Source organism: Haliaeetus albicilla, chromosome 11, assembly GCF_947461875.1.
Source record: "Haliaeetus albicilla chromosome 11, bHalAlb1.1, whole genome shotgun sequence".
NCBI classification, from domain to species: Eukaryota; Metazoa; Chordata; class Aves; order Accipitriformes; family Accipitridae; genus Haliaeetus; species Haliaeetus albicilla.
The window spans coordinates 20,732,333-20,749,313 of NC_091493.1; the positions used below are offsets into that span (position 1 = coordinate 20,732,333).

The following is a 16,981-nucleotide window of genomic DNA, read 5'->3' on the forward strand; positions in this document are numbered from 1 at the left end:
ATTTTTACCATCCAGAGAATTTGAATGGATTTCTGCTAAAGTAAACCTGTGGCTTTCTGTAGTAATTTGATACTGGTCCAAGACAAACATAGCAAACATAACATGTTCATTGAAACAATCGCATATAATGTCCCATCTTCCCATCTGAATAATCTTTTGGGAAGACTCATATCAAATCCATTACTATGCTTCACACTCAGTGACATAAGGTGAATTGTGTTTTCTTCATATAGAGAAATTGTTTTCTTGATGGAAAAAGACAGTTAGTCTGGCACAAGTATTAATCTTTTAATTATTCCATTAATTAATATGTCCAGCAGAAATTTTTGCAATTAATTAATAAGTCCTGCAGAAATTTTTGCAAATTTGCCCCAATTTCCATGTTCTTACACCTGGATTCTGTATTTGTTAGCTTTCTAAGAATTTGCTGCTCGATCTGTAGTTTCATGTGTATTCATGTATTTTCATCAATGAAAGAAGTATCATTTGTTCTAAATTCTAGGATGAAAACCACCCTCTTCCCCTCCTTCCTTCCAGCCACCATTACAGAATATGAATCCATTCTGGCAGCCCTTACTGATTTGATTTGATGAGAGCACTAAGCAATTCTGCAAAACACTGAAAAGACCAGCTCTGTGACTATTAAAGGACTAATTTTTGGACATTCTTATCCAAATCTATGTAATGTTGGATCCATTGCTTGTGCAATGAGCAAAGAAGCATCATCTCATTAACCCTAATTTCATGCGTGTTATTCAGATTTTTCTGTTCCTAAAAAATACTGAGCAAACATTAAGAAGAAGCAAACAATAATACTAGTATTTACTCATGTAAAATATCTAATCAGTTTCATCATACATGAAAGCATTAAGCCTACTCAACTTACCTGCTTGTTGATCATTTCTATTATTCTAATTATGACGTATTCCACAATCTGGTAATTGTCTAGCCTGAGATGAAAATTAGCCAGGTCTATAGTGTCATGGGGAGGTTCAGGCCAGTATCGATGACATTGGACTTGCCCTAGCTCCACTTCTTTTGTCATCATGGCAATCAGATCTGATTCACTCTCCCAGACCATTTGCCAGAAATCAGCCATAGTGGATGGCAGAGGCCCTTGGGTTATAATATAGAAATGTTCCTCTTCTCCAACGTTCATTGTAATGTAACTTGCATTAATGTAGCCATTCTTTTCTCCCAGAGGAACTCGTGTCTTATCATCTGTACAGAAACAGAAAGTTGCTATTTCAGCTGTAGATCTGAAACAGAGTTCTACCATCTCTAGCACTCAGGAGATGGGGAGCCTCAGCCTCTAGCAGTAAAGTATGCCTCTGGACTTTAGAATACATTTGGCTAGTTAACACTAATATTAATCACTGCTAATAGGAATTCCCACAGATAAATTGTATGGTTTGCTGCAGCTTTACTTCTCTTAAGATACTTGCATAACACTGACAAGCCCCCTAATTACCATAGAATTGTTTAGCAGCAATTCAAAATAGTGTATCCAACACTGCTTTTAATGTATGGCATGGGAACATTGTCACTGGATATTTGTGTTATAAAACAGGAAACTTCTGAGAATGTATACTGTATCACTAATATAGAGAGGTAACTGTGCTACAGATTTTGCATGTGCCGTCCTGCTGCTGCAGTTTAAACAAGACACTGAGGGTCCAGAAAGTGTTCTCCTTCTGTTATGATACCTCTCGGAGAATCATTGGGCAGTACATTAGTTTTTGGAAGTCCTTGTTAACTGCAGTCATTTAACTCCTGGACTCAAATCTTCCTCCTAAAATGACTTCTCATCAGCAATGAAACTTGTTTCTGACTCAGATCAGAGCTGAGCAGCTGAACGCCCTGGTTGGATATTATGCTGTGTCACAAGCAGTAGACATACCTGTACATTTAGATAGATTTAAAGAACTGCTATTATAGTTCAGGTTACACTTGCCCACAGAAATGTAGATCAATATCTCTGAGAAAGAGGGAAGGAAACACCAAGACAGCTGGCCCCCTACCAGACCAAATCCTGCCTTGTGGAAGACAATACTTCAGAAAATTACATACTGTGCAAGACAGACATCCTTACGTGAACTCTACCTCTTTTGAGAAAATCTCAACACATTTCATTATTGCTGGAGCTCTCTGTGACTAAGAATGTGGTGGGATTTGCACCTCCTACATCTCAGTGTTATAACTGTTTTTCTGTTTTCTGATGTCTTTGTTCACTGAATGTATGTTCTCATTAGTGTGCATACTTACATGGAAGAATATCTCGGTATCTGTTTTTATCCTGGTTTTCTGGTGCTTTGCCAGTTGTGCAGTCATCTATTGGTTTCACACGTTCTAAAGCCTAGATCAAAGAGAAATAGTCAATCCATGTTGTTCACATCCTTTATAGACAAGCTTTACAGAGTCGGTGTGAGCAAACTTTACTGCTATATGTGACCCAAGACTGGCAAATAGACTTCTTACAGAAGAGAATCAGTACATCATTCTCTAAACTTCTAAGCAAGGAATTCAAATTGCTTTGTATTTTCTTGAGCCTGAACAAAATTTCTGGGATTTTCAAGTGAGATTTCCAACCCACATCCCCAGCCCCTGTCATTACATTCCCTGTTGTATATTGCTGTAAAAAAGATGTTTGCCACTATACAGTGTATATGGACTGAAAATACACATTCAGTTCTTTAACATCTTCATGAGTTACTACAGCTTTTACTCAGATAAAATATCCAATGGCTTTGGTAACCAGTGCTTTCCTTATTAGATCTTTATGTTTTCTGTGCAGACACTTGACTCAGCTCATAGTGTGTTATGCCTACATCACTAACAGAATGGAATGAATGGAAATTAATACATGCCCTTGAGCCTTCAGGGAAAGTCAGCAAATCCTACACACTTGAGCCTGTGGGATTTTGTACCCAGAAAGTCAGAGATATAAAGGCAAGTGAAAAAAACTGATAACGTTGTAAGTACTATGGAAAAGTGGTAGCAATCTGCTTCACTGGTGATGAGTACATCCTTTAAAGGAAATTCCAGTACTGTGTTGAAGAGTTATGAAATAATCTGTTCTTTGGGAATTTGCTGATAACTGAGTACTCTATTTATATACTGAAACAAAAGTTTTTATATGCCTTCCTAATTTTACACTTTTTCATGTTTTATGTGCCATCAGATGTAATTATGTGTTTTCATTATCTATGGAGGTACATTACTTTTTAATTTCACAAAGTTCCTGACATTAATAACATCTTGTGGCAGTGAGTTCCATGTATCACTGGAGCACTGTGTGAAACATTTTCCTTTCATCAGCTAAGTGTTTCAACACTAGTGAATCCCTAGCAGCATGGATTTCTTGCTTTAGTGCAGCCTCTAGAATAGTTCTTAAGCAGATGTTCAGCAGAGCTGATGGGGTAATAGGAAGAAGTCAGTTTAGGTAAAAGTGATTCATACTCTACTTTTGTGTATGATTTATTTTTCATTCCATGTAGGCAGTATCTTTGGACAGCTAACAGTGTAAGCCTGACCTGCGTGGAAAGAGAGAGGTCCAAATACTGTAGCATCACCCAAACAGCAGAGTAGAAGCTCCATTCTGGCTGGAATAATTCTCTGAGAAAGTGGAGTCAGTAAACATATACAAGTAGATCTCCCATACAGTATGCAAAAGGCTACTAAAAGTCATTTCGTAGCTCTGCTAACACTCAGATCTTAAAAAGGAATCACACTTTACCATAAACTCCTTTAACACCTCTTGATTTTCAATCCGCAACTGAAGGCCTCGAATAAGACCTGTGATGCCAGTCCTTGGACCTACTCCAGTCAGTGATGGTTTAAAGTTAATTAACTGAGTCAGTTCATCTCCAGAAGCAAAGGTTCTGCCTATATATGCACAAAAAGACAAAGGAGTTTTTGATTATTGTTGTTCATAGTGCAAAGTCTTGGCTTTAAAAACTAGGGGGCTGCAGTACTTAAGTACATTTTGATGCTTATACTGTGGAAGTGAAACGTGAAAAAATATTTTTGGCTTACTTATGTTCACAGCAGAAGGAAGAATAAGTCAGTACTATGGATATAACCAGCACCACATTTCATGTAATTTGGAAGCAGATCCAACTATTGCAACTTATTGCCTCATACAGTTTCTAAATACAGTCTGTTCTAAATAAACTGTTCTTGCAGAATTGTGAACTTTAATGCTATATATATTGGTATAGGAGACTCTGGCCACGTCTTCACAGGGAATCATCTTCACGTTTCCAACGCTTTCCTGAAAATTAGTATTGCCACACCCCACTGCTAGGAATAATCACTGCATATTCTTCATCCCTGAAGTAAGAAAATATATTCTGTTCTTTTCATCTTACCTCACAGTCCCCTTCAAGAACAAGATGTGAAGTATCTGATGCACCAAAATCAGAATTCAGTTTTACTTATTAGCTGATCCTTAAGTATGTGTTCTGATCCAAAACTTGACAGATTAAGAAGATGGATAAACATTTATATCTCCAAAAATATCACTACTCTACTGGAGCAATTGAAAAACTTTTGTTACCATGTAGAGTAAAAACAGCAGTTTGTTCCATAAAAAATAGTGGTTTGAGGCAGAGAAATTATGCAATTTGTCCTTTTAGTCATAGGCTACTGTTGGCAAGGAATAACATGCCAGCTGTCTCAAAGAAAACCTGGTGATCTATTCCACAGGTTTGCTGTAGGCTGAAGACAAGGAGCAATGCTCTGTTTTCCTCTTGTAAGATGTTATTGCTACTCTTAACTAATCTCTGTTAACAAAGTGTTGCGCTTGCTATGCTTTCGTCTGGGCTGCAACTTGCACCTGCCTTGCCTGAGGTTCTAAGACACTTTCTGTTCACTTTCTGTTCTCTAACCCTCACAGATGCAAGGGTGTTTCTATTAACTGGTTGAGAGTGCCAGTGAAGACAGATACCTCTCCAGACAGAGCATGCTATTTCCCATATACCTCTCTTTTCTTCCAGATCAAGTGGAATAAAAACCCCAAACTTTGAGCAGGCAGTAGAGGATAGATTGGTTATAATTTTCTGTTTGCTAGCCAGCACAGCTTGGTAGCGTGAGGGAGATAACTGTGGTTTACTTCTGTTAAGAGCCGTCAGCAATTCATTGCTGCCCCAGGGCAAGAAGAAGTAGGGAGAGACCTGTATTTGAGAATCTATGGGATACTGCAGCATCCTCAGTATGATTCCTTTCACAAATTATTCTTGTTTGGGGCAGAAGCAGCTTAATTTCCTATAGGAACAACAAGGCAGATTCTTTCTGTAATCTGTCATCTGGTATAAGAAAGGCTTAGCACCTGAGCTGTGAAAGTGCTTCAGTATGTGTTTAAGCACATCAGTTCTAGATTTTTTAGTGAAGTTATTATAAGAAGTGAAATTCAGTGATTCTGGGAACAAAGTCTTGAGATAGAATTTGACCCTTCATTCTACATTTTTGTGTAAGCGCTTCAATAACTTTTTTTGAGGAGGTATATGGGAACAGTGTGGGAGAGAGGAGAATGATTTAAAAAACCTATTGCATCCAGTGATATCAAGTACATTTTGTGGTATGTTCCTAGAATTTGTTCCATTAATTCTCAAAGCCTTATTTGTCATTGCTTTTCATATGTGAAAAAGGCCATCTACTACATCCAGTCTGTTTACTGTATCTCTTGTAAGATAATCCATCTGCTTTTATTTTATTCATTTTGGGACAAACTAAGAATTTCAGTTTTTTAATCATGCACTGGGAAGTTCCCACAAATTTGCTTCTGACCCAAATTGCAATGTTCATTTTTTTGTTCAGCCACTGAGCCAATGTGTCATTTCTTTGCACCATCCAATACTGGATGATTTGAACAAATGTCATGATGTTGCTCAAATTAATTCAACAACTTTCTTTTCAACTTATTTGCTCAGTTTGTACACCTAATTGAGTATAATCAAGGTATTCAGAGATTTTCCTTTGGGGAAGGACATAATATATAACATTACAAACAAACAAAAAAATCCCAACCAAAAGCTAAAACAAAAGACACAAAAAATAAAAATAAAAAATTGCTCATCCCTTTGAAACTGGAGTTCCAAAGCAGAGGTGCTCAGAGCAGTGGTGAGTGGGTGATGGCCAGCAGAGCTGCCATCCCTGGGTTCAGTTAACTACATTCAGACTCCTGTTCCTTCCTTCTAGCAGTTCTCCAAAAGAGTTGGAGAGCTCCTGATGTAGACTGTCTTCTTGTGGATGTTGCAAAGGTTTGATGGCCTTCATATATAGCAATGGTAAAAATTGTGTCCTGAGTGCCCTGGTCTTTGAGACACAAAGAGCAAATCCTTAGCTTGTATACAAGGGATTGGTGTTGTTCTCACTGTACATATATGGGGGACCTGGCCTATAATGTTAAAGAAACAAGAGAAGTTTTTGCGTGATTACTTCTAGGTAGAATGGAAATCCTGTGGGGCATATCATCATCTTCATTGTTCCAGCTGTCTGACTCAGACTGCTGATTCTCTCTTCTGCAGCCTTCACATTCTGCATATTTCTGTGACCTGTAAAACAGCATTAGTTAAATGGTCTTCTGGAAGTGGCAGAAGCTTTGATAATCTGAACTGTACAAAGGTTTTGGTTTTAATCTATTTTTGATCACTTTTAACTTTTTGAGCAACTATTTTCAAGAGTTAGTGTGAACTCTGAAGAACATAAACTGAAGGAGTAATAATAGCATTTTGTCTGGAGTAGTGTTTGCAAATATAGCTAGTGAAAAAGACTTTTATCTGTATGTGGTACTTTAATTTTTCAAGGAGATAAGAACATACTTTGTATAAAAAGCTGCCCAAAAATTGATTGGAAGTAAGGTTTGTCACAGTCATAGACAGTTTTTCATGTATGACATTTTTCAGTTGTTAGGCAATCATAGCTAAATAGGCTTTGCTTGTTACTGTTTCCTAAAGTATTTAGAAAATTTTAGAGCACTTACTTACTTAAATATGTTTTAGATAGACGATAAGCCTGCAATCCAGAATACAACTATAATGCATGCAGAACGGCTCAAATATTCCTCTTCTGGATAACTCTGATACCCTCAGATCTAATGCTTAGCTATGTTAGTAGGCTTAAGCATATCACAGTCTTACATTATCCTATCCTATGTAAGATCATAATACATAATGTTAGAAATAGTAAAAGGTACACTTAAGAGGGAAAATAAGATAATAAGTAGCAGTTTTGCAAATATCAGTAACCATTGCAGGCTGTGCATGTTCAAGTTACACAAAGCTTTTGCAAGTAGGAAATAGAAATACAAGAAAATACTGGCAGTAAAAAGATTCAGATTACAGGACAGGGGCCAGAAAACCATCTTATTTGCAAAATGACCAGAAAAGATACTTGTTATCCCTATATATGATAACTTTGTATTAGCCATACTACATACATTATCAACACTCCATTATTCTTTGTTTTCCCATTGTACTGTAGATTTAAAATTTGACGTAAAATTCTTCTCTTCTTGTACTATGTACTTTCTTTGGAGTAACATCCTCAGATTCTCTTGATTCCCAGATGTCTGGAGTTCAACATCTGTATTGATACAGCCGTAGCACAGGTTCCAGCCCAGGCTGCAAGACCTGCTTGGAACACTTAGTAAAACCCATGGGGACCCTGCCCACACCAACATGACAGTACTACCACTGTTCTCCCTCCTCCTCAGCTAGAAAGGCTAAAGCTAGCTTACGCATGCCTGCATGAGCTGTTACACATAGAAGCTTCTGTTTTATTTGTCTTTGTTGTGTGGAAGCTGTTTAGCAACTCTTACTGCAGATGGAGCTGCATTCCAATAGAACTGTATTTCTATAATTTGGGACACATGAGTGCATTTGCATACCATATTAGGACAGGTCTGGAAATATAAGAATAAATTATCCATACTATTTATTTTAATGGTTTTTACTGCATTTGAAAGACTTACCTGTCTGAAATGTTACTGATGATATCCTTACAGTCTTGTCCAGCCAGTTTTGTCTGACCTTGCAGAGGGGAATTGTGTGTATTTTCGGGATCCTGCAGATTTAAAATAAGAAAGATCTGTGAAAAATCAGTACACAGAAACATCAAGAATATAGTTACTTTCATCAACATTCTTTCTTATATCTGAGAAAATGTGTCCTTCACTCAAGAAGGAAAGGAAAAATAGAATAGTTTCCACTTTCAGAAGAAGGTACGTAACTTTGATTCAGCATTGCAGTATCTACTAGGAGTAAAAAGCCACATCAGCTGTATTTGTGAGTTTCATAACAATACAGTCTTCAGACATCTCTACAACTTAGCATGCATGACAACTTTGAAAAGGTTCATGTTAGTTATATCCTCTCTGATCTCATAAAGAAAATGCAATCACAGGAGTCATGAGTCACACTCTACTCTTCACCTCCCAGCTCTTGGCAGCAGAAAGCACCAGTGTCTGAGATGGAACTGTTGGTAATAATTTCCTTTTTTTATCTCAGACACAACGATGTCAGCTGTCAGAAGCAGGGTGCAGCTGTTCTACTGAAGAAGCACTCAACTAACAGAGAAGGCAGACCCTTGATCATCCTCCATATGCAGTAGAAGCAATAGTATTGGTGTCTGTTTTTCTGTCCTGGAGAATGATAACTGGGTCCTGCATTTAAATAATGATGCAGGACATCCACCATTAGTATGTGGAAATGGCTCCTTCTCAGTTGTAATACTTAATAGATAATTATTTAAATTTTAGTTGAAAGTGGTGTTTCTTCTTCTTTCCCTGCGTAATATTCCAGATGAACTCAGAAACCACCCTGGCATGTTACACAGTCTATACTACTGAATGTCCCACAGAATCTTAATGGGAGCTGCCACTTATACCTTATTTTCTTACTTTTATGCTTATATTTCCCTATTATAATAGGGGAATTCATGGCTGCCTATTTAACCACGAATTCATTTAGCCAGTTTCGGCACTTACTGACTACACTGATTGATTGGAGAATGTTACATGGATTTTTGATTTCTATTTGCCAAGGAAAGGTATTTTACTGCTGCCTTTTTGCATCTGTTTTTTTCGGTAGCTTGTCATTTTCAAATTCTACATCTTTGGAGTAGACAGCAGCTGTGCTTTATAAAGTAAATAGTTTCTATTCATAGGAGACAGCTAAAGGCAAGCTGGAAATAAGAAGAGAGAGTTAATGGAACCAATTCAGCAAAAAAATTTTAGCATGTGCTTAAAGTTAGGCATATGCTGTGCTGAACTAGATAGACTTAACCACATGCTTGAAACTAAATCTATGGCTTAATACTTTGCTAACTCGGGGATCTAATATGGAACCTGTAACCTTAGTACTATCTCCTACTTCTCATTGATATTATTTCTTGGGTGTACTTCTTTGTCAGATCATAGACATGACCTTGTTTTGATACTACATTTCACTGATCTCTAACAGTTTAGTTCCAACACCCATTCCAACAGTGTACTTAAAACTTCCTCAAACAAATTCCTCTTCAAGATTTTCTCAGCTTATTCACATCAAGAATTTCCTCCATTTGTCTTTTTCTAGTTTGATTATATTGGTTGAGGCAGGGTTTTGGTTTTTGATCTGTTCCGGAGTCTAAGAAGACCTGTATTTCTCACATTTTCAGAGGAGAGGTTTTACAGTTGTAAACGTAGAAATAATAGATGTTGTAAAATTTGCCGTGGAATGTCTTGCAGTACTTACTAAGATTCAAAAACATAACCATGTTTGAAGAAGTTTGGGTGCCTTGGAGTTATGAATATTAATGGAAGACAGTTGAATAGAAATCTTTTAAAGTATATTGTTTTAAAATACTGAAAGGAGGGTAAAATTAATAAACCATTCATTCCAATATTATAAAGCACCAGAACTAGACTTGCATATGCAACCTTCCTTCCCCCACCCTTTTAGCATATGTATTATACGAATCATATGGTCTTATCTCAGTGGAATCCCATGACTCATTCAAATGTTAGCAGTTCCAGTCATTGCAGCACACTTCCCTCACATTAATCTTTTTTCATTAAGAAGGTGTGGTTCTTGCCTGCATTGCAGCAAACCCATTTTGTAAACAAACATGAGTACATGGCCTGATAACTTCTGGAAGCCTGATTCAGATTTACCTTGGTGCACATCTGGTTGAATTCTTCTTCTTCCTTGAAAGTGAAAACAGTCTGAGCTCGCAGGCTTCCCTCAGCACTGTCTGAATACCAGAAAACAAAATCAAAGTAAAATGCCTATAAAGCATGAAAATATAGTTCTATTTCTTCTGTGCCACCCACACCAGGGGAATTTGATCTTGGAAGAAGCATTGAGATACAGTGCCAGAAACTGGCATGGAGTATCCCTTTCATGGATGCTCTGAGAGGGTTAGTACACCACAAATACCATATATCACTACTGAAGAAGCCAGCATAATTCAGGTTGCCAGAAGATACAGTGAAGTAGACCCCTGTATCAATAGCAGTTATAAAAAACCTGAAACAGAATTTAAATCTGCCCTCCCTAACCCAGCCCATTCCTTTGCAGTGCTACGGGACAAATACCATAGATTAACTTTGATGCCAGTGCTTCTATAATACCATTGGGTTTTGCTGGTCCAGGAAAACAGTTTAAACTTTCCAGCAACTGTGTAATTCATGTGAGATGCAAATAAATGTCCCTACAGCTAGTTCCTTGAATTTGAAGGGCTGAAGAAAAGGCTACTCTCACTGAAGTGAATGGGAATATTTCCACAGCCCTTAATAGAACAAGAGCTTCAATCAGCCTTTTTATAACTGGCTGTCCTTCCATTTTTTTGCATCATTAACTGCTAAATTAAACTAGAATAGAGATGGGACAGTGAACACCCTTCTTCCAGGCCAGTGCTGAACGTAGCTTTCTCATCCTTATGGAAAACCTTTGCTCTTGAAACACACAGGGTAGCTTCCAGTAAGTGAAGGAGTGTCCAGAGCTTGTGATACATGCTAGGAGTTCAAGAGCATTATGTTCAGTCTAATAGATATTGAAAAAATTGAGATCCTTGAACCCTAGAGGCAGCTGCTGCCTAACAGCAGAATTGCCTAAATTATCTATGCCGGTAAGTTTGCAACAGTAAAGCTGACTAGATGCATAAATGTTTGCTGTAAAATATGTCCAAAATCCACAGTCAGCTCTGCGTCTCTTCCTAGTCAGCTGGGGAGAAAGCAAATAGCAATGACAGTGGCTTTCTTGCCTGAGAAGATTTGAAACAAAGCCTCCAATTTGTAACCAGCAGGCCAGAAGGTATATTAAGGAAGTATTCTATATTATTCCTACTGAAGTTTCTCCACATTATAGGAAACATTTCAGTGTTTAAAGAAATAGGAAGTTGAGGAATATAAACCCATAATCTATTGGTAATACTATACCCTTGCTTCCACTCCCAGCTTTAATTATTATTTAAATTTGGGGCATTCAGTAGAGCAGAGCCCACAGCACAAGTTTCTTCCATTAGAGTTAGTCATCTCTCTGAGTACTGCCCTATGCAGGTGGGTGTGCTCTCAAATTAATAGCAATCAACCTAGGACTAGAGGCTTCTGGATTTGAACACGAACAAGCACAGAAGGGAGAGGAGCTGTCTGCTAGGCAGAATAGGAGGTGTAGTGCTTCCAAGAGATAAGGTAGGAGTGCTGGGATATGAAATTTGTGGGAAATGTATTTTAGCAGCAAGGTCAATAATTGGCTGTGATTCCATCCGTGAGTTGTATAAAATTGGGTAAAATCAGACTAAGAACCTTCATGACTTAAAAACATAAGCTGAGTTAAAGCATCTTTGGGGGTCTTGCAGCTTTGCTTCTACTATTCCTAGACTTAAAATCACACTTAGGCATTTCTTCCCTGTGGTCCTATGTCTTGAGTAGCTTAGCCAGAGCTGCAGATCTACAGCTATGAATCAGGGCTAACTGTAAAGTTAGTAATATTGAGTTGTTTTGCTAATAGGAAAGTTGAATTCAGGCAACACATAATCCCACCTTTATCATATACTGAGCAGATGTAGCTGCTTACCAGGCTCTGCTTTTGTGTTTGGGGGGGAAGGTATACCATTGCTCTGATTGCCTGAATAAGCCCAATGCAAAGCCATGCTTCGGCAGACAGTGAGTTGGACAGTGCCTTGAGCCTTGCGCAGCAAATCTATAACTGTTTGGCGTGGCAGTCCAGACACGAAAGTCTCATTCACCTGAAAAATACAATGATATGTACTTCCACATTCCTGTAACAGAAAGCTTTTTTTAATTGCATATCCCAGCACTAAGCAATCTTTATATAACTTCTTTGCACTTCATGTGTCCTCATCCCCTCCCATTTTAGTAACTTGCTTGATCCTTTCCTCTCTACTTCTTTATACCATGATTGCCAGCAGTATACCACAGAAAGTACAGTCTGCATCTCTTCCGAGACACTAAGAGAGCATTGTTTCCCCCACTCTTCAGATGAAAGATGGAGGAGAGATGGATGTAAATGAAAAATAGAAAAGCAAACAAAAATATTGAAACTCCTGGAGGGGGGAAGAAAAAATAATTTGAGGTAAAAAAAAAAAAGATTATTTATGTTAAAATGGTAAGATACTAAGATAGTAAGATTTTAAATAAAGATTCAAAAGCTCTAATTCCAGTGCTTTTTGCTTGTCTTGATAATACCTAACTGACACTGATGATAGGATTCTCCCAGTATCCTGGTGAGCTGTTATATGCACACTTGGTCAGTTAACTGTCATTTCCCTGATTTTGTTTTCATGACACCTCCAGCTGTAGAGAGGACCAGTCCCACAGGAAGCTGAACTCTAGGCAAGAGGTGGGCAGGCCCAGAACAGCCCTCTGACCCCCAGGAGCTGAGCGACACCATCTTCTACATGTTAGTTACTGTGCCAAGCAGCCTCAGGTTTCCAATCTGCACAACCTTTATACTGAACAGAATGCTCATTATAAAGTAACTAGAGAAAATGTAGGCCAAAACAATGAAGAACAAGCATTACCTTAAGTAGGATGTCACCAACTTGAAGCCTCCCATCTAGATCTGCAATGCTGTCTGGGCTGATGGCTTTTATTAGGATAGCCCTGCCATTTCTTCCACCTACCAGTGCAAATCCTAGGCTTCCATTTTCTGCTTTTTCCAGCTCAATCTTAATAATGAAGTCCTGCAATAGAAAAGGATGCAGTCTAAAGTGTAGTTTATTCAGGGCTGTGTTTTGTTTGCATTTTTAATACCAAAGAATCCCATTATGCTTCACAGTCCTCACTGGCTGATGTAGATTAAGGGATATATCCTTCTCTTGAATAGGTGTATAGAGCTTCCAGTGATTAACATAGCAGCTGCATGTATGTATCAGAAGGAAAAATAGTACATACTTCTTTCCATAATCTTTTTTAATAATTGCTGGAGGGAAAAATAACCTCTTAAGAGAAAGAAAACATGTACTTTTGTAATCCTTTAATAATATATCAAATACAGCAACTTCATTAACAAACAAGTCACTTATCTCCAGCATGACAGTAATGCAGTACATATTCCATTCTTTTATTGTTCTATAATAAAAATCTTAACCTTGCAACTCCAACATACCCATATGTTTAGCCTTAGCACTTCATTCAGTTTTAAAATCAGCTGCTTTTTTAGGGTCAAGTATTATGTCAGAAATAGCAGCAACCTAGAAATGTTTATGACTTGCAGCATGACTAGTTCCAATGTTGCAAATATCATCCTCAGAAATTATTTTAGCAAGTTGAACAGATAAACCATCATGGATTAAACGGTATGGAACAAGCAGTAATAGTGATGACTTAATCAAAAGTGAGAAAATTGTTCCAATTTTTCTGCCAGGTTGGAGGCCTAATTTTAACAAAAGACAGCCCTTTTTTACAAACCACACTCAAGAGAAATCTAGTAAATCTACTCCCATAAAATATCAGTCCCCACGTGGGTAATTTCAATTCCAAGTAACATTATTTTCCGCATGTTTGCACAAACAGAAGTGATGTTTGCACTTGCAAGAATTTTGAAGCATTGTATGTTAAGCATGGAAATTACTTCTTTTTTTCAAAGAACTCACCTGTGTATTTTAAGGATTCATCATTTCAAAAATGGCATTCTTGCCAAATTCAAACCGTTATATGGTTTATGTCAATGCTTCACAATTACAATTACACTTATTTTCCCCAAAATCTCATGCTGTGACATTCTGTATCTTTTTCCTGTGCTGCTTTCTTTCTAAGCTAAGGGTTGATCTTGTAAGCTGCTAAGAGCACTATGAAAACCTAATGGAGGGACTATATCATATGAGTCATGCTTGTATTACCACGCTGGTAAAATAGTGATATTATACATTGAAAAACAGCAGTAGAAGAATCTGACCCCAGGAAATGCTCAGCGCATTCTAGTCCATGAATGCTGAAGCAATTCAACATTTCATGGGACACTCTCCAAATGCATTATATTCACATTTTCAAAGAAACTGGAGAGGAAACAAATACATTAAATACCACTGTTGAAAAAATCTCACTCCATATAGCTAACTTCACTTGATGGACCATGTCACACTTGATAAAATTGTCATTTACCTTACATTCTGGAGAAACAGGAGTGTTTTGCTGAGCACCACAGTTTGTTTCCTCCAAATTTTTCTCTGTGAAAAAGCAGCAACAATTTTTATACAGTTGTACTGGTAAAACGTTCTATAGTATAACACTAAAAATCATATTCAGAGACATAATAAAACATTTTATATTTGACATGTAAAATACAAAAAAAATTCTTGTGGACTTATGTGGCCTTACACTCCTGTAAACTGTAAACTGAGCCTTCTGCACATTATCCCTGTAGACTTTTTACCTCCCAGTGAGCAGGTTGCAAAGTTACAGGGTCAGAGACACCAGACAGACAACAGGTAATGTATAAATGTACTCAGAAACTCTGAGGGAGGCAGTTTTGTTTATGAAGAACTAATCTTTCCAAGATGCTGCCAGTACCATCTACAGACTTATTTTCTTTCAAAGAGAGAGCACAAAATTTTACAAACCCTAATGAATAATACAAGTTCCTTACCATGTTGATGCAGCAGATGCTGTTCTTGGGAATTCAGGTTTCCATTTGAGAAAGAAATATTGGCTTTCTCTGTCTCAGCAGGTGGCCCTAAAAGCATACATGTAGGTTTGTTCTGACAGGCCTCCCTGCTAACCTTCATATACACATGGGAATGTAAACTCTGTGCTTAGATTATTAAACAAATCATCAATATCCAATATTGATACTATATGAGGCAGTTTGAGATGCTACTGCATGATTAAGTCTGCCAGTTTGCACAGTGATATAAATAATTTTGTCATGAATTGCAGAGATACTGCCTCTCAGTCATTGCTATTTTTAAAATTGTAACAACAATCAGAGATCAGACTGAGTAATTCTAGACATGTGGCAATGATTAGGCAGAGAAAGAAGCAGGGTGTGTTAGTGTCTGCAGAGATGGATATGTAAGAAGACAATGTGCATTTCTTGATGGTCCCACTTCTACCCACCCACCCCCAGTTTGGGGGTTTTGCTTTATCATATCTTGGTGATCTTAGTTGTCTTCCAAAAGTACTCTTAATGTATGAATTATAGAAAGTGATGAGTGTTCTGTTGGTTTAAAAAAACCAACCAACTAACCAAAACAAAACCAAAAACCTCCCTGCTGCATTTGCAGTTTTAGTATGCATTTTTGTAACTAAGAGAGTCTATAAAATGAAGGCTTGATTCCTTAATAGGAAATTATTATAGATTTATCTATAAATCTATCAGAGATAATAGCAAACAGAACACCAAATACCAAATTTCTATAGTTTTTTTTAAAGTGCCTTATAAAAGGGAAGAATCTTGTTTTATAAGAGAGGCAGGTAACTGTACCATTGTAGAGTTCATAAATCTGTATCAGAGGTGGATCAGATCTGGTAACCTATTTTGAAGGTGTCTTGAGAAATCTTGGAATCTGCAAAGCTCATCGAGCAAGGATGTGTAAGCAAGGTCCTACCAGGATATGCATTTACCATGCTTTAGTTATATCACAGTAACTGAGAGTACACATAACTTTATCTGGTCTTGTCGTAAATTCAAAGCAGCTTGTTCTCCAGTAAGTGAAATAAAAACAAACAAATGGCTAGCTGTTGTAGAGTAGGAACTCTGTAACTAGCTTGACTTGGAATAATTTCTTCAGGTAGCCATGTGCCAGTATTCAGATAACTGTAGACGTATGAGCAATTCTGGTCCGGGGTTACATTTTCAAGTCATCTTTGCATGATTAAAAAAAGATTTGGATATCCAGTCAGGTAAATGAAACTGTGGGTTAGGCCTGACTTAACACTCCAGCCAAACGTACACTGAAAAGCATTACTTGCATAGCTAACACACTTTCTATGCAGTGATGTAGACATGATACCTATCCTTCCATCTGATGGTGCAGATGCAACCTCTGCTTGCTGATACTTCTACTGCTAGAGCAATTCTGGTCATGTCTTTGTAGGGCAGATGATCACTGAAGTTTTGTGTCAGTTATGGTATTAAATATCATCCCCTGATAGGAATGCTCTTGTATTAACTAAGGGATATCGGTGCTGCCTGTTTCTGATTTTCTATAGATTTATTGACAACAGTTTAAAAAGTTGGTCTAGATGATGAAGTAGTGGGTCATATTAAATAGTGGCTCAAAAAGTGCTGGAAAAGCCCTTAGAGAATAGTTGCAATCAAAACGGATGTTAAAATATGACCACATAAATTTCCCATTTAATAACAACAAATTAAAAACATAGAAACTGACTATGCAAAATGCAATAAATAATTTTTTACAGAGAACTATAAATTTTATTTCTATCTTTAAAGAGCTACCAAATTTTCTTCAGACCCTTAGAATGGCCATAACAGAAATACTGAATGCCAAGTTACAATCTGTTAATAACTTTTTAAAT

General features: G+C 37.4%; 1 protein-coding gene across 1 annotated transcript in view; it reads right to left on the reverse strand.

Moving 5' to 3' along the window:
* Positions 1–16,981, reverse strand: part of FRMPD2 (FERM and PDZ domain containing 2) — a 77,874-nt gene that overhangs the window by 4,007 nt on the left and 56,886 nt on the right. The window contains exons 35-44 of the mRNA XM_069797630.1: positions 15,090–15,176; positions 14,606–14,670; positions 13,024–13,185; positions 12,057–12,228; positions 10,154–10,233; positions 7,973–8,064; positions 6,439–6,554; positions 3,737–3,885; positions 2,266–2,356; positions 887–1,221 (exon numbers count right to left, since the gene is read on the reverse strand). Coding sequence (XP_069653731.1) covers positions 887–1,221; positions 2,266–2,356; positions 3,737–3,885; positions 6,439–6,554; positions 7,973–8,064; positions 10,154–10,233; positions 12,057–12,228; positions 13,024–13,185; positions 14,606–14,670; positions 15,090–15,176 — 1,349 coding nt within the window. The remainder of the gene's footprint in view (positions 1–886; positions 1,222–2,265; positions 2,357–3,736; positions 3,886–6,438; positions 6,555–7,972; positions 8,065–10,153; positions 10,234–12,056; positions 12,229–13,023; positions 13,186–14,605; positions 14,671–15,089; positions 15,177–16,981) is intronic.